The 18,179-nt window shown below is 40.1% G+C and overlaps 1 protein-coding gene across 2 annotated transcripts in view; it reads left to right on the forward strand.

The window, feature by feature from the left end:
- Positions 1 to 4,498: 4,498 nt before the first annotated feature.
- The window catches only part of uggt1 (UDP-glucose glycoprotein glucosyltransferase 1), a 30,493-nt gene continuing 16,812 nt past the window's right edge, over positions 4,499 to 18,179 (forward strand). For both annotated transcript variants that reach the window (XM_035674395.1, XM_035674396.1), the window contains exons 1-15: positions 4,499 to 4,578; positions 6,311 to 6,449; positions 6,834 to 6,913; positions 7,239 to 7,369; positions 7,459 to 7,571; positions 7,645 to 7,819; positions 9,387 to 9,483; positions 9,592 to 9,670; positions 9,906 to 10,006; positions 13,380 to 13,479; positions 13,583 to 13,643; positions 15,740 to 15,831; positions 16,556 to 16,706; positions 17,721 to 17,840; positions 17,958 to 18,043. In XM_035674395.1, the coding sequence (XP_035530288.1) occupies positions 4,548 to 4,578; positions 6,311 to 6,449; positions 6,834 to 6,913; positions 7,239 to 7,369; positions 7,459 to 7,571; positions 7,645 to 7,819; positions 9,387 to 9,483; positions 9,592 to 9,670; positions 9,906 to 10,006; positions 13,380 to 13,479; positions 13,583 to 13,643; positions 15,740 to 15,831; positions 16,556 to 16,706; positions 17,721 to 17,840; positions 17,958 to 18,043 (1,556 nt within the window). In that variant the 5' untranslated portion in view covers positions 4,499 to 4,547. The remainder of the gene's footprint in view (positions 4,579 to 6,310; positions 6,450 to 6,833; positions 6,914 to 7,238; positions 7,370 to 7,458; positions 7,572 to 7,644; positions 7,820 to 9,386; positions 9,484 to 9,591; positions 9,671 to 9,905; positions 10,007 to 13,379; positions 13,480 to 13,582; positions 13,644 to 15,739; positions 15,832 to 16,555; positions 16,707 to 17,720; positions 17,841 to 17,957; positions 18,044 to 18,179) is intronic.

Raw genomic sequence — 18,179 nt, forward strand, 5'->3', positions numbered from 1 at the left:
TTTTTTTTTTTAAAGATGTGTTAAAAAGAGTGATAGAGACTTGTTTTTTTTTTTGATCAGTGTGCAGTCTGTCTCTGGCTCCTTCTGTATGCATCATTCTGGGTTTGTTTCTTATGATTGCAAAAATGAATCATCAAGCCACCAATTAAAATATTTCATTTTTACAGACCTGACTGTGTTGTGGTTGTCACTGTGTATCATTTCTGATGTTTCCCACTCTGTCACTCTATCAAGCACACAGGCATAAAAAAAAAAATCTCTTTTAAGATGGTAACATATTCATCTGAGAAACACTGTTTGTGATTTTTCATTTTTTATTTTTTTTATTTTTTATTTTTTTTTTTACAACTTGTATGGGAGCTCTGCCCTCCAGGTTTTCTCACTTCCATCCACCGGCCAATCTATAACTAGAGGACATTTCTACCACTCGCCTACACTAACCACAGGACCGTGACCCCATAAAGCAGCCTGTCCCCCCCCCCCCTAATGACAGCCTCAGTCCTGTCAACAGTGATCTACAGCCTAATTCAATCTGCAGACACTCAGGGCCTAACACACATACAAGCACACAAATATGCTTCCCCCTCTGCTGTGGCAGGTAGGCGTTTGGCAAGCAAAGTATGGAGACAGCGGGTCCGGTATAAATATCATTCCCTGTCCTTGGCTGAGCTCGCAAAGGAGAAGGGGCAGAGTGGAGGCTTTTGCCCTGTCTCATCAACAGTCTGGGGAGCTTCAACTTTGACCCCTCGAGGCAGGGCAGAAAAATAATTTGCCTGGACAGCGACAGGCAGAGGCAATTGGCTGGAGGGAGATCAGAGCGGGCAGACAGCACCAACGAGAACAAGAGTGTAAGGGATGAGGAATCAGAGAGTCTTTATGTAAGACAGGAGGGAAGAGAGGATGTTTTTGTGCCTGACATATGAACAGAGAAAGAGAGGGAAATGAGGGGGAGCAGGAGAGAAAGGGAAGGCTGTCCAGTCTATCTGGCAGCTGGTACACGGTGTATTGGACTGAACGTAGTCTTTAATCCTTCCCATAGCTCTGGGTCGCTGTCATTTCAAGTGCAGCTGGACTAAACAAACAATAATGGCTCAGCTACTGCAGAGGGCTGGACAGCTTTTGTTTGGTTGAACATGTGCATGTGAGTGTTTGAGAGAAAGAGCTCGCTTGCTCCTGCAGTGGGAATCCGGCTCTGAGTGATTGTATGGGCTCTGGCTGCAGTCCATCATTAGGAGGTCAGGCTGGCTGCAGCTCCTCGTTGTCGGTCCCATGCTTCTTTCCTGCAAACAAAGAAGCTCTGGCATTATTATTGCTTATTTTCAGTGTGGAATTCTGCAGATAAGTTCACATTGAGTGCCTCCGTTACATGCATCAGAGCCAGGCTATTGTAGTGCTGGAGGATTGCCCTGTTGGCGCCGGCACCGGTCACTGTAGAGTTTGGTCTTCTGTCTCTGGTTGACTCATTTCCAGCAGCTGCACGGCTCAGACCTTTATCATCAAATATACAATGTGGATAAATCTCTACACACAAACAATTTGCAGTTTCAATACCCTGTTTTGTCAAAAAAGTAAATGCGCAGGCCAATGAGAGAGTGTAACCCAGTGTGGGAGTGCACATTTTGTCCTTCAGCAAAAACATAAATATGATTCAATTGGACATCTGGGCCCGTTATCTGACCTTCCGCTCCAGGTTTGGATAATCTCCCAGGTCAACAGCAAATCACCTTTCATAATATTAAAGGACTGAACAGAAGAATCCAACCTCCCAGGCAGCAGTCGGCTCTGGAGCTCTTACAGACTGACACCAGTGGGAGTCCAATCTGAGGAATCCCACAATCCCATTACGGTCTAAACTGTGTGTTTATTATGTTTGTGTGTGTGCGTGCATGGAGCTGTGGCCAAGGAGCTCATAAAGAGCTGATCCACTGCAAACTTATTAACCTCTACATAAAAGTCATAAATGTTGATGTTGGAGAAATGGAGCCGGATACAAACCCTGGGTCAGGGCCAAACATGAAATATAAGGTAGTTAGAGGAGCAATATGTTCCCTTTATACACATAAAGTGACACATGCACACACAAGTATAAAAATGGAAATCGTGAGTGTTACTCTGCACAAAAAAAATGACTGATCCTAATTAAAAAGTTTTTCTTTTGCTGAATAAATGTGTTTATTTGTGTGTTTAATGGTTTATAAACATAAAGGTAACCGGACCTGCCCTCTTTTCTATCTGTATTTAAGATTAGAGCCCAGACCAGCCCCAGTGTTTGGTGGCTGTAATGTGGTGAATTAGCTTCATGTAGGAGACCCTGGCTGACCCCCATTATACAGTCAGGGACACATTTAATTAGCAGCAACTCACGTGAAACGACAAAATGTATTAATATTAATGGAGGTTTAATTGAGGTCGTTTTGGTCCCCCGTTGAGGCTTTCAACCTCTAAAATGGCTGACGTGTGATAGTGTGAGGAGAGGGAGCCCACAGCCCGGGTTCGCCATTTCGTATGTGACCCCGGAGAAGATGACAACCATCTCCCATTATTCATCTGAAGATGTCACCTTCTTGACAGATGAACAGGCCCTGTGGGCAGCATGTGTGAGTGTGTGTGAGGTTACGTTTAGCTATACTTGCGAGGACTGTCTGGAAAGGACATTTTGGCCTGTCCACATAGAGATTCAACAGATTTTTGTGTTACATTGCGTGTCTATATAATATGTGTGTGTGTGTGTGTGTGTGTGTGTGTGTGCGTGCGTCTACACGTGCGAGGTGTGCGTGCACTTCAAAGTGAAGGTCAAATCCAGCAGGATAATTAATGTCGCTGCTTTTTATATAATGTTAAATCAAACCCTGGAACTGCTCCCTCTGGAGGATCAGCTGTCCAATTTAATTTAGGCTGCAGAGCGAGTAAATGAAAAGGCAAAGACCCATGTCTCCACACCTTGGGACAGTGTCTCTGTGCCTTTCATCTTCTTTTTTATCAAGACCACACAACAGGTGGACAGGGGAGCCTGGCACCTTTTACCAAACCGCCCCAAAGGGACTGTCCATCCAAATGCTGCAGCCCACATCACACAAACTCAAAGTAAAGGTTTACAAAACGGTCCCCAGGAATCCCAGGTGCCTTTTTCAAAATGAGTGATTTCCGTTTCTCTACTTTTTCATTACCACATAATAAATACTGTTAACCAAAGGGACAGCTTTGGCTCATTCTAAATACAGGATTTATTTCCCATGGCTATCACACCATGCATACAGCAAACCTCATTTCCATTAACTGTTTTTTAAATTAATCTGTACATAGCACAGCTATACAGATACCCACAATCTCGTCCTCTCTTTAAATGACAAATCCCCCTAAAATTATACTCATATAATTATATCTATGATGTTATACAGCTCAGTTTTAATGTGAGTGTTTATGATTCATATTGTATTGGTTGTGTTTAATAATTAAGTACAAAAAATGTAATGTATTTATATGTGCATTTATTATATATTCATACCTGCATAGAAACACACACCTACCTACACAGATACAAGCATATAAATGTATTTATACATATACATGCCTGCATACACAAACTATTCTTCCTTCTATATGAAATTATAACATAATATATACGTTTTTAACAAATATCTTGTTGTTATGTCAATATCATAGGCATGAATTTAGTAACCCTGTAATCCTGACAAACATTTTATGGTTCACAGCTGTAAGCGCTCCTTCCACATAAACTTGTTTGGATGTAATAACTCACACAAATTTCCGGGAACCCATGGAGCCTGCCACTAATGAAGTGTCAATGGAACAACGGCATAAAATTGACACCTGCTCTGATTTGTAGCTGGAGACATTTGTGCGTGTTAGTAAATATTGATTTTACTGTCCAAAATCACTGGAACAGCACAATGTGTATTATGTTTATGCTGGGGGGATTTTCATTCAAATGATACAGATAACCACTGACCACTGGAAACCTTTTATATTACATGTATAACTATCCAGTAATGAGGTCTGTTAGTGGCATGAATAATGGCCTTTCCAGCCACTCACATTCATATTTGTAAAAGCAGTAAAGGTCTCATTTTTGAGCAGGAATGTAGTCTTATGATTTGCATTTTGGTCAACCACTTTTAAAAATAAATATAACTGTGTTATTTTAAGATCAGTGAATTAGAAGCTAAAATGTTGGCAGGAAACTTGCTCCTTTTCTCCAAAAGCTCGGTGCTAATATCATTATTATCCTAAAAAAAATAATAATAAAAGCGATTTTTTTAATCGAGTAAAATAAATTATTATGTTTAATGAAGTTTTTTAGTTTGAGAGAGGCAACAGTTAGGGAGTGAAGTTAATTGCCAGATTAGATTCACTTTCCCCACACTTCAGTTTTTAATTATCTCTCAGTGAAATTGGCTATTTTGTGTTCAAGTCACGTTGGTTCAGTGTTGTGAGTTTAATGCTCGGAGGATTTTCAGTCATTTTGAACAGGCAAAAAGTGTGGTAGCCTAATCCGCCTGACAGGACCCTCCCACTCGCAGCGGAACATGAATGCAGGAAGCTCCGGAGCCGGCTTCGGTGAGACTTTATCATTCATTTCTCACATTTAAACCATAAACGACTGTATCCGAGACTGGTTATCGTTGCTTTATAGACGCTGCGACAAAACCTGACTGTGATTAAACCAAAACAATCAAACCCGGGGTTGTTTTTCGTTTGCTGTTAGAGTTAAGCTAGCTCCTGCGTCTTTTTTTTTTTTTTTTTTGACGTTAATTTTCAGGTAGTTCACCGAGAGTTCACCGACTCTCCTCTCTCTGAGACCACGTAGACCACAACACGGTGTTAATGTTGTTTGCAGTGAAGCCAGCTTGCTGCCTGTATGAACATTATCTGATGTTGTCATTGAAAGCAGGACGGGTGTCAAACTGTGCGCTCATTGGACGGACGAGCCACGCTGAACTCTCCTATTGGACAGAGATCGCGGAGCTTTTTGTTTACTAGCTGGAAACCGGTGCAAAAAGCGGCCAAGACATTAGGATTTTGTTTTTCAGGATACTATTAGGAAACTATCAGTAAGTTTATGTCGCGACTAAGGCCCCCTTCCTCTTCATTATCCCCCTGTTAGATCTTGAAACCAGATTTTGTAGACCCAGATGGCTGGATTTACCTGTTAGGGGCATTTGACCATCCATTTTTGTGTCTGCACCTTGTCTCCTTCAAAGCTTTAATTAAGTGCAGTGTACACAGTAGACTACAGAGAGTAGAGATTATATAATAGCCAACAAAAAAACTAAAACTTAACTAAAATGGAGGGTCTGAAAAGCTTGATTCAGACACAGTGCTTCACAATAATCTCTATATTTGTTGATATTCTACTCTGGCGGTGTACATTTCCTCGCATATTTGCAGTTTAAAAACTCAGTGACAGGTTTACCTTTCATGGTGCCTCAGTGCAGTTGCTGGCTTTACCCAGCTGGTGGTTCAGCCTTGTCTAGATCAAGCTGAGATGAATTGTACTTTGTACCTTGCATCATAAAGCCTGTCAGAGGCGTCTCTAGGGATCACCTGTGATGCTTACTGATTTGCTTTTAAAACCATGTTCAAGTTGTTTGGCAGAGTCAAAGCTATAGTATCGTAGTGTGTTTGGTAATATTGTTGAAATCAGTATCACAATGTTAATATTATTAAGAATATTATTAAATATCAACATAAAAATCTATCACAATATGGGAAAGGTATGCAAATGTACATATTAAATAATCCCACTGATATTTAAAGCAGTGAAATGTCCAAAATCCAAACAAACATAGGAAGAAAGTCTTCAGTTATTCATTTTTAATTACCATTTGCCTGAATTTGTAGAATGATAACATGATATGATTGTGTTAAAAGCTGATGAATAATATCCAGTTATTGCTCAGCCTGGTGATTCACACACGTCAAAGTTGAATAGTTGATCTCTGAAGGTGGAATTCACATGGTCACTTTCACTCTGTGGACCGATTGACTGGACTCCTGTGTTTCCTCACTGTGCTTCTTCAGGTGCAGTCACACCTGTATTGTCCACATTCCACCTGAGATTTTTTAAAAGTTTTACTGGGAAAGATGAAAGATGTAAACATGGCGGAGTTAGCAAGAATGCTAATTTACGTGCGTAGTTCCTAAGATGCTTTTTGGTGCCACACACAGTATAAACATAGCTGAGCTCCCAACTATCTCCTCTCTTGATCTGATTATCCCGTCATTGTACGAGTCTTCAACTCATTTTCCACCACTTCCCACCTAATGTCTCCCTCCACTCTTCTCTCAGGTGTAGACTTGAGGATGTGGCTTCTGTGGATCCTGCTGCTGTCGCTGCTCTCTTCAGTGTCTGCGGGTGCAGACTCCAAGGCTGTCACCACCACTCTCACAACCAAATGGGCAGATACTCCTCTGCTGCTGGAGGCCAGGTACGACATTGCACTGCTCAACAGTAGCAGCCATTTGGCTGCATTACCTCTGACATTAAATTTCGGAAGCAGATAATAGATAAATCAATGTCCTGGGGGCTTGTAGGGTCATTACTGAGACTGTCCTCTAAGTGAGTTTAAACCTCTGTCTCACTGATGTGTCCTTGAGCTCCATGCTGAATACTTAAAGGCTTCAGATGCTGCACTGTGTGCTGTAGCTGACCCTGAGCTCTGACTTTGGCAAGCAAAATAAAAACCTTTCTCAAGAAAGTAATTATTAGTCTAAATGTATCTTTTAATAATTGACAGTATGCACAAAATGTGTCATATATATGGTACAGACACAGCTTATGAAACTGCCATCTTCATCCTCTTCTTCCTCAGTGAGTTTCTGGCCGAGGAGAGCCAGGAGAAGTTCTGGGACTTTGTGGAGGCCAATGAGAACATAGAAGGAGAACATGATGGTAATGTAAAGTTGCTTCAGCCACCCCAGGCCTGCTTTCACTTTCTCTGTGTCTCACAGTCTCTGTGCTGCTAGCAGCTGAATTTATGATGTGTATGCAAGCATCTTGGCAGCAATTGCAGTGTCAGTGTTTTGGCCAAACACTTATGCAAGCAATAACGTGATAGAATAGAGCTGCAAACTGTATTTTTCTCTGTTCATTTGTGTCTCTGCCTGAGTTAAAACAGTCACACCATCACTTTCTGCGACAGAGTTAAAGAAAACATGAAAACATGTCAAAGAACACAATGTAGACTCTCCTATTTGTGCTTATTCTCCTCATGCAGACACAGATCAGGCCTACTATGACCTGATTGTGAAGAGAGCCAGTGCCTTGCTCAGCTCCGTCCAGGTGAACATGCTGAAGTTCGCCCTCTCCCTGAGAGCCTACTCTTCAACAGTACACTCCTTCCAACAGGTACCAGGAGGATGATTAAATATTTGTACATGCATAGGAGTGTCATATTCCTTTGAACGGGTGTGAGATATCCTGCTTCCCTTTTTTAGATAGCGTCCAATGAGCCTCCTCCAACTGGCTGCTCAGCATTTTTCAGCGTCCATGGAGAAAAGACGTGCGATGCAGACGGTTTATCAGCGCTGCTGAAAACAGCACCTGGGAGGTAACTAAAGACGCTTACAATTCACACATGAGGGTGACTGATCTTATAAGTGACTTCACTGTCTCTCTTTCAGGCCGAAGCCATACCTTTTCAAAGGTGACCACAAATACTCAGGATCCAATCCAGATGCTCCTGTTGTCATTCTGTATGCCGAGTTTGGGAAACCAGATTTCCAGAGGCTTCACCAAGTCATAACATCTAAAGTCCATGAAGGCCTGGCGACTTATGTGCTCCGCCATTACGTGGCTGTAGGTGTTTCTCACACACAACATTAAGTTTAAGTGGTGAATTATATGTACATTAAACCATTTTTTGGAGAAATTTAAAAACATGGCCCACCTTCCGCCCACCATGCTCACAAATTAAGGCCCCATTTACATTTGGTATTAACATGTGGTCTGTATCAGGATTGCGGGTGTTTGTATTTACACCTGGCATTAATAAGCATTCTCGTTATCTTGATGATGGATGGGAATGGTGGAATTGTGAATAGACATGTTCCTGGTCAAGGGAAGCAATGCCACAAACAGATGTCATTCATTTCTAAATAAGTGGTTCCCAACCTTTTTGTTGTCAAGGACCCTCACATTGATACACATCAGACTGCAGACCTGTATTTGATAGGATGTAGTCTGAGGGATTTAGTTATTCCATAAATCTATACTGCAGATTGGTAACAGTGAAGAGTCTAAAACCTATGAACACAATAGTCATTCCTATACATTCTCTCATTAGGCTAATTAGTCAACGAAATAATAGTCAAATTTAAATATTTTTGAGGTCCTTAAGGGGATTCCAGGTGGTCCCTGCAACCTAGGTTGTGAACCACTGTTCTAACTCACTTGGTAGCTGCTACCACTACTACGACGGAGTTAGGTGACCTTTCAATTTGCTGAGTCGATTTATTTCCTGAGAATGTGGTCACGCTCTACGGACCCTATTTTCACCAGACTATCCCATTGCAATGTGAGCAATGTGGTCTGGCTGGTCCAGATTATGTTTTATGTATTTGTTACATTACTTAGAAACTCAGAAGAACTAGAAAATAAGTTTCTAAGTGACTTTGAGCTGTTTCTAAGTGCTGTCCTTGTTCTTTAAGGTTAAGTCAGGGAAAGTGAATGGATGCTCTCCTCTCCATCCACAACTGCTCTCATGGTGTGTTGTAGTACTGCACAGCCCTCACAAGTGAATATACTTTTTATATCTGTATCAACATGACGCAGGTTTCACAAGCACTTGTGTTTTCAGTTATTCTTATCTTAAAAAACTGTAGTTTAATTGCGCTCCTCATTTTCACCTGGGATTAAAAGTGCTTCTTCAATTCATCGTGTCAAGTTGAGGTTTGATTGCTTCTTCCCTCACATACAAATACAGCTGGTACACGTTTTTTCATTGTAATTATGCTAAATTATTCTCACCATCTGTCGGTTAGGCACGAGGTCCTGGGCACCAGAGAGGTTGTAACACTTAACGCTTTTCCTTTTTACTTCAAAAGCTTTGGGGCCAATCAGGGCACAGTTAGTGCCTTCAGCGCTTAGAAAGCAACAGCTGGTTGTCTGTACTTGAAAGCTGTCAAAGCAGTCAGAAAGTACATATGCGAAATGAAATGCAAGTGAGGTTTATTTTTGACAACAGAGATGAAGAAGAATACAAAGAAAGTTAATGGAGCCTTAAAAACGGAAGCCGCTTGGGCAAACCCTTTTTTTTTCTTTTAAAAAGTTGTATATATGTTGGAAGCATTGTTGGAGTTAGACAGCTTGATTGTTGTCAAGGAATCTGACATCTCTTTTACAATGCTTCCTTCTTTCCCTTCAGAAACCAAGTGGAAAGAAAGTCTATCTGTCTGGGTATGGTGTGGAGCTGGCCATCAAAAGTCAGGAGTACAAGGCGAAGGACGACACACAAGTGCAAGGTGCACACACTCACAAGAACACACACTATCGATACTCACGCACATGCCCACGATGGTGTAATCCCAGAGTCCTGATGTGAATAACAAGTTACGTGATTGTGGTTTCAGGGGCGGAGGTGAATGCTTCAATGATCGGAGAGAATGATCCAGTGGACGAGGTCCAGGGATTCCTTTTTGGCAAACTGAAGTGAGTGACTTTGTGTTAGCCCATGATAAAAGTTCAAAGCTCGGATTGGCTCCAGGAACTGCACCACACTTGCACCAGCCGAGCCTTTTTCTTTCCCTCCACAGTTTCTTTCCTCAAAGCATTGCTCATAACCCTTCAACTCGGATAAACTAACCCGAAAATAAACAAATCCGACAACTCATTATAGCAGGCGCACTTACTCTCTTTCTCCGTCTGTTTGTCGTTCTCTCACCAGGACCCTCTACCCCGAGCTGAAAGAACAGTTAAAGGAGTTGAGGAAACATTTAGTAGAAAGCACCAATGAAATGGCACCTCTTAAAGTCTGGCAAATGCAAGGTGGGTCTCTTCTTCAAATCATATTCTTTCACTTCCTACATCACTGGATATGTAGATACAATCAGTCTGTGGTATTACATCAATTATAAATTATTGTACTTATCTGTTGACACCGGAATGACAGACTAATGAAAATATACGTGAGGCGTTCTGAGCATGAACCAAAAACTTCCTCAGCTTACTGTTAACACCTGCAGGCATTATTCCTGTCACTTAAATTGTGGGGGAATCGATTTTATGATCCTGTAAATACACCCTCAGGACTGAGATCTGTGTCCATTAGTTTCATAGCTACAGTTGACAAAAGATAATTATCTAATGGCAGAAGTCCCAGATCTTCATCCCCATAAAAGTTTAATCAATTGTTTCCTGACCCAAAAAGGTCCATCTGTCCTCTCATAGAAATCTGGCGGAATGTTTTTTACAAATTCTTCTTGCATAAACTCTCTAAACCTCACTCATTATAAGACGTCTGTTAGTAAGTCCAATAATATAATAATTTTTCAGCAGTTAAACACATTTTAAGGAGATTTTGCTGATTATAATTCTGTATTATATGAGTTAAATTGCAGGACTTACTTGTAATGGAGTATTTTTTTTCTCCGGGTGCTCCAGTTTCCCCCAACATCGAAACATGTATATTAGTCCTTTAGTGTGTCTCTGTACTGTTCACACTACGCAACTTTCAGTCTTGTAATAGAGAGTCTTGAAGTTGTTGTGGTTTTCACACTACAAGATCTTTCACAACCAGTCTCACTGTGACCCTTTGCTGTGTGTCATACCCCCCCCCCCTTTCCTGTCTATCTTCAGCTGTCACTATCGATTAAAATACAATAAAAAAGCCCCCAAAAATATAGTACTGTTTGGTGGAGCAGATACAGCCGAATTGTGTCAGTGCCCTTGATCAAGATACTGGCTCAGATCTGGAGTTGGTACCCAGGCGCAGTACAGTGGCTTCGCACTCCTCTTTGTAATTAGGATGGGTTAAATGCAGAGGACAAATAAATGTCACTATACATTGTACTGTGTATGACTGTACATGTGACAAAATGTATTCTATTCCTAAAATAATGCACAAGACATTGAATATTAAAACTGTATGATAAGTTATTAACTCAGTGGGATTTAAAGACACAATTTACATGTCGTTTTCTGCCAATTTAAATGTATGAATGAGACTTAACTGTCTGTGTTTAGCTTTGATTTTCCTTTGTGTGAAAATGGTATTAAAACATTTTCTAGTACTGAGCACTGAGAGTATTGAAAGGTAACTAATTCTAGTGAGAGAATTTGCATCCCTGTTGTAGATGAGCTGTCGATGCCATTGTTTCATTACTTTGATTTACTTTACTTATGCATCAATCGTAAATAAATAAACAAAATGAATATCGGCCTCTGTTGCTTTAACAGTGAAATCATTCCATCAGTGAATCAAACTCGCAGCGCCAAATTTATCTGTCATGTTCTGTAATCAATGGCCACGGTCGATCAGTATCCTCTTGATACATTTGAGCCATAATATCGTGAAGCTATGAGAGCATTGTCTGCTGCAACATAAAAGCATTATTGATTTAGGGTTACATCATCTGTTGGATTACGCATTTGGACACTTTCACAGACGTAATTGTGTTGTGCTTTTGAATGATGTCCTCTTTTAAGTCGATCTTCCTCAAACATTTCTTTCTCATTTTGTTTTTGGTTTATATGTGTTTGTTGTTTTTTGTTGTTGCATACATTAAGGGTCTTCTTCTGTCATTAGGTGTGGACTGGATGAAAGCATGAGGCTGCTTTGATTGTGATGTATAAAGCGTGTGAGGGGATGAGAGAGTCGGTTGAGCTCGACTGTCAGAATGTCATGTGGGCGTCTGTCTTTATCTTCTACCCCGCTGGGGCTCATTAGCACAGCCTGTTTACAAAGAGAAGGAGACCTCCAGGGGCTAATAATCACACAGGCTACAACACCATTACAGAGATGCTCACTGCACTGAAGCAATCCTCACTACACTCATCCTCTACTCGCAAGCAAAAGCTCTGTATGCAGTATATTCTAACAAATGTCTTCATGTATACACGTCTGTTTATTCTTCCTTAATCCTGCCTTAAATCCTTTGGATGCTTTGAGGTAGTTTTAATTAATGCCTCAGATGTGAAGACAAGCATGTTAACATGGAATTAAATTGGTAATTAATACGTTAATTAGCTTAACTGATTGCTAGCAACATGGCTCCAGGTATGGCAGCCAGTGGGTCTGTACAATCCACCACTTTAGTCCAGAATTTAGTTTCCTCAACAACAAGTTTTGTACAGACATTAATTGTGCCCAGAGGATGTATTCTAATATCTAAAGCCTGCATGAGGTTGACATTTGTGTTTTGAGTTATATGTCTCAAACATCTTATTGGATAGATTGCTGTGACAGTTGTAGGAATGTAAAGATAGTTAAATCGCGATTCAAATGTATGAAGATTGATTGATGGATGTCCTGTTTTACTCGCGTCAGTAGTTGTATCAAGGCGCAAAGACATCAGTTTCAGTTTTACAAAGAAAAGGAATTATGAATTGTTTTGCACAGTTCATAAAACTGAGAAAATATATTTTAGTTATTTATTTTAGATTCTTTTTCAGTCATAATTTGTCTTTTAACCTGAGAAAAATCGTGTTGTGAACCCAGTATGGTGAATTGTATTGAATCGAGAGTTGAGCGTATCGTTACATCCCTAGAAATTTGGCTCAGAGATTCTCCTTCCTCAGTTATACTTTGTGCTCAGTGCTAAGTAGCGTGCTAACACATGCTCAACTTAACCCAGTTGAGGGCCTCTTCATCATTAATCAAGTGTGTCCCAGTGAGCCTTGAAAAGCCTCAACAAGTTTGAGGTCTTAACAGGCACTCGGGGAGCTGCGGTCGGTATGCACTCGAGTACTCGCGAAAGCTGATGAAAAGAATTGAAGCGGACCCAACAGTACACCTGCTTAGCATTATCATGTTAGCATTGTCAGTATTTTAGCATGCTGATGTTAACCCCACACGTACAGCCTCACAGAGCTGCTTGACTTGCTAGACTTAGTTTTGTTAAATAAATATAATCATTTCAGCTGTTCAAAAACCTCTTGTTCTTTATTTTTTTTTCAACTTTCTGCTGCAGAAACTTGAGCCTTCAAGCGTTCCCTCTTCGTGAGTTTATTCACAAAGAGTACAGACTCTGACAATTGCTCATACATACTTTTATTTTGTTGAAACTTTGTGTTTCTCTGTCTGTGTACCCTCTTGTGAGTTTCCTCATCTCCTCTCTGCTTTTGTCCAATCATCTTTTTCCCTTTTTTTTTTTTACCCTCCTTTCCTGCCTACCCATCCACCCACCTTTTTCTTTTATAGATCTGAGTTTCCAGACAGCAGCTCGCATTCTTGCTGCTCCCGCTGTTGATGCCCTCAATGTCATGAAAGACCTCAGTCAGAACTTCCCCACCAAAGCCAGGTAAAGAAGAAAAACACAATAACAGTAGCTACAGTTTTGGTTTACACAGGTATCGACGAGTCAAGCAGTTTTACAATTCAAGCCTGCCCTTTTCCTCTCACAGGTCCATCACTAAAACAGTGGTCAACTCTGAGATCCGCAAGGAGATTGGCGAGAACCAAAAGGTACGCGTTTGTTCGTCTATTCATCTTTCAAGTTTTTCATCTATCAATCTTTAGCTCTCCTATTATTTTTAATGAACAAACAATAAAAAAACCCAACAGATTGTCATTATTGGATGAGCCTGGCTTTATTCCATATTTTTTCTTATTGCCAATAAATCCCATGAAAATATAAAAACTCACAATTTTGTTGGTCTATTGTCTGTCTCTCGGTACTTTCCTACTCTGTCTGTGGCTCCCAGACCAAGCCCTTACTGAAGACTTAAATCTGTAGTGATGGTTCACAAATATATTGTTTAGTTTTATAATAAGTACTTTCCTAAAACGGCTTCATTGCTCAAACAAGAATAAATAGTGCATTTGTTGGGGGCTATTTTCAGCTGTGGATTTACACATTTGGTGTTCTAGTAGTGAGTATTTACAGCAGAAGGACTGTGTTTGAGATGGACTCAAAATGAACTAAACTGTGTGTGTTCATGGTAATGAAGGAACATATTATCCGCTGCACCAGTGTGGCTCATTAATGTGTTTTCAACAGTGGAGCTCTGTGATATAGAGGAATAAGATACATCAGGCTTTGGCTGCCCAGATAATACTTGTTGATCAATAAATTGGCAGTTTTTGCCTTTTTCATGGAATTTGTTGATGACACAAACAATAAAATATTGTCAATCTTATCACCTACAGCCTAATCACTAGTGGTTGTTGGTATATGCAAAAAGATGTTGACACTTATTTTTTTTTTATTCATCTTGAATAGATTATTGTCGTATATCTTTATTGTTCCTATTTAGAATTGAATTTCCAGGGAGGTTTAGTGTTCAGATTTGCAAATGTAGTAGTGTATTTTTTTGTATATTTTTTTCTTTACCTTTTTATTAGATTGTGGAGGGATGACTAGAAATAAAATTTTCTTTTGCCAACTTTCTGTAAAGTTGGGTAAAATCTGCTAAAACCTGGCTACTGACTTGACATCCACTTTCATTCCCCCGTCTTGTCTTGTCTTAGTGCAGCGTGCTGGTACTTTCTCTTCCTGCTGACTGTGTTGTCCAGTGGTCAGGGATAATATAGGTTTAGCTATTTACCAATCTAGTCCAATAAAGGAGAGAAATAAAGAAAAGCATTATTGCACACAACCACAACCCCTCAGCCTCTTAGTGGCCTTTAGGGAAATATCTCAGAATGAGAGCTGCCCTTCCTATTTTTGTTTTGCTCCTCTCACCTTTTATTATGTGATAAATTGTTAACAACATCGGACTTGAAAAGCATTCAGTTTCTGACAATGTGTTTGGCTTTGCTCTGCTAATGGAATAGGTAATCATCCCTTTTTCTTGTCAAATACATTTTCATTCCTCTGCCCTCCCTCCCGCCTCCTCACCCCCCTTTCCTCAAGCTGTGCTCACATTATCTTGGTGTGCAGACAGGAGTTTGGGTGGGTGGTGGGGTTGAGCAGCAAACGTCCTAATTACTGAATCGGTGATTCATTCGGCAGGCGCACTGAGTCCTGCAGCGAGAAATGATTATTGATTGAAGTAGTTTGGACACATGCACTTGCACGTAGACTCTCTCTCTCTCTCTCTCTTTCTCTCTCTCTCTCTCTTTCTCTTTCTCACTCACACACACTGTTTAAGTGGGATGAACAATATTTGTGTTAATCATGTCTTGTTGTAATTGCAGTGTCTGGAGTATGATTAATCTGACGTCTTTGTCTTTCTGTAATGAGATTTGACTGCGCCAGAACGACTTTGAGCTTTCCTTTTTTGCCTGTGCGGATACACAAACACTCACACGGCTTCTCACAGCGGTGCACACACCCTTTCTCTAATAATTAGATTTGTTTAGTGTGGGGTTTGATTGCTCTAAACAGACTGATTTTAAACAGAGCTGTCAGTGCTTATTTGGAGCTGACGATGTGCCTTGTTACGGCTTTGTGTCGACTGTTGCCTCTAGTTTTACAATATAATTGACTACGCAATGGCTGGCTTTGACGTTACACGCTACACAGCATGGTGAAGGGCTCCGCTGGAGTTGAATGGGGAGTTTTAGGTGCTTGATGTGGACAGGATGTTTATTCATGTTGACGTTTCTCTTCTCCGTAGTTCTTCAAAGGAACTCTGGGCCTGCAGCCGGGAGATTCAGCCCTGTTCATCAACGGGCTGCATATAGATCTGGACACACAAGACATCTTCAGGTACACACATCATCGTCACATATTAATATACGGTATATTATCATTCAGGTAATCTCTCTTGTCTTCTATTTCCAACTTATACTCACTTGCATTTCATCAAGCTTTTGCAGCTTGTGAAATTAAACATAAAACAATTTTTTAAGGTGATGTCGTAAAATGAGGTACAATGATGGAGCAGCCAATTGTGACATCTGAGGAGCCGTAGCTGTTGAATATTTACCATTTTTGGTTGATTAAATGACTGAAATGTTGGGCTGCAACAAATATTTGTTTTTCTTTATCAAACTTGCTTGTTCTTTTCGACCAACAATTCAGAACCTGAAAATATAACATTTCCTGTCATATATGACTAATAAAAACAGCAAATCTTTATATTAATAACTTTATGCCTCCGTGCTGACGATAGCCATGGACGCAGTTGTCTGTGCATCCGTCCGCCGTCCCATTCTTGTGAACGTAACATCTCAGGAATGTTTGTATTGTTAAATAATAATAATAATATGCTGTATATTTCTTTCTCTTTTTTTTTTAATTGCGCATTGAATCACAAGTATTGAAACATCTATAGTTGTAGATGTTTATTTAAATGGTATTTTAATTAGATAATGAGCCCTAGGTATACGTGTATGTCTCTCATAATCAGATGTCAGCAATTATGTTGCTACTTGCTTATATTATATAAACAAAAATTCACACGTGTCCTTCTGTCCCTTGTTCCCTGCAGTGTGTTTGAGGTGCTGCGCAGTGAGGCGAGGGTGATGGAAGGTCTGCGCTCCCTGCACATCGAGACGCCCTACATCCATGACATCCTGAAGCTCAACGTCCAGCCCTCCGACTCCGACTACGCTGTTGACATCCGCAACCCTGCCATCAGCGTAAGAAATCACCCTTAATTAAACACTGACGCTTGTCACTTCTTGTTCAAACATGTCCTGGAAAACCTGGAGGTGCTGGAATTCAGTAATCAAACATTTTTAGTTATGAAAATGTAACAATTGTCCTTTAAAATAGGTTGTTCCTCGAAAGATTTTTATTTATTTATTATTATAAAATCAGGGTGATACGTGAAACAAATTTGGAGGCACCTATTTACTTAATGTTTACAACAGCTAGCAGCTTAAATGACAGCAAAAATATTAGCATCAAAATATACAGTTATAAGTATAAAAGTTGTATTATTTCTAAAAATCTAATTTATTTCTTGATTGTATTTATAAAATGTAAATACTCTAATAGCCTCAAAATTGTACTGAAGTTAAGTTCTGCACTCAAATAAATAATGATAATAATCTATAATTTATAGTGCACTTTTAAAACCCTCATTGCAAAGTGCTTCACAAAAAAATGTATTAAACTCAAAACTCATAAAATCATCAAGCTTTGTTACTTTTTCAACTTTGAATAATTGGTTAATTGTTGGCAAAAGTACCAGTTTGTGTCTGATTTCAGTCTATAATTTAAAGGCCGTTGGGTTTTAGGCTATTCTTTGTAGAAAACAAGTATTTTGAAGATTTTTTTTTAAAGATATTTACTATTTCTGACATTACAATTGACTGAAAAAGATCGAAGAGAAATGAAAGCAACAACTGATTCTGTTGATTCTGGCGGCCCTTGTGGACAAAAGCAGTAGTAGAACCGAATCCAATCTTCTCGCTGTTGGGTTTGTTTGTTTAGGGAGGTCATATAGAGGCATCAGTATTAAATTGAGACTCTTTCACCCAGTTAAAAGCTCTGTGTGGGTTTATTAGACAATTAAAATAACTGTTAGAACATTTTACAGCAGGTAGTTTTCAGCTACCTGCTGTAAAATGCAATTTTCTTACTGGCACTGATCTGCTGTTGGCTGCTCCTCTCAAACCTTTCCTCTGCAATTCCCTTTTCATTTTTAGTGGATTAACAACTTGGAGACGGACCACAGGTACAGCTCGTGGCCTTACAACGTGCAGGAGCTGCTCAGGCCGACCTTCCCTGGAGTCATCAGGCAGATCCGCAAGAACTTCCACAATCTGGTTCGTCTTTACCTGCTTAATCAACCCTGTGTGAATCCAAATGGATCTGAATCCTCATTAAAAATACTAACGTGTTTTGTGTGTGTGTGTGTGTGTGTGTGTGTGTGTGTGTTGCAGGTGATGATTCTGGACCCAACTCAGGAGAACGCTGCTGAGCTGCTGAGCGTTGCAGAGATGTTTTATGCTAACAACATCCCACTGAGGTTGGTGGAAACTCGCCAGAACTCATCAGGAGACTTGACAAGGATATTTTAATTAGTTTTAAAAGAGATTCCTTACATATTGGACATTATATGTATTTTCTGATGAATGTGAGTTACATAAAAAAAGGCTATTTCA

The sequence above is a fragment of the Morone saxatilis genome, unplaced genomic scaffold (genome assembly GCF_004916995.1).
Source record: "Morone saxatilis isolate NCDOM2014 unplaced genomic scaffold, NCSU_SB_2.0 Contig3, whole genome shotgun sequence".
Classification (NCBI taxonomy): domain Eukaryota; kingdom Metazoa; phylum Chordata; class Actinopteri; family Moronidae; genus Morone; species Morone saxatilis.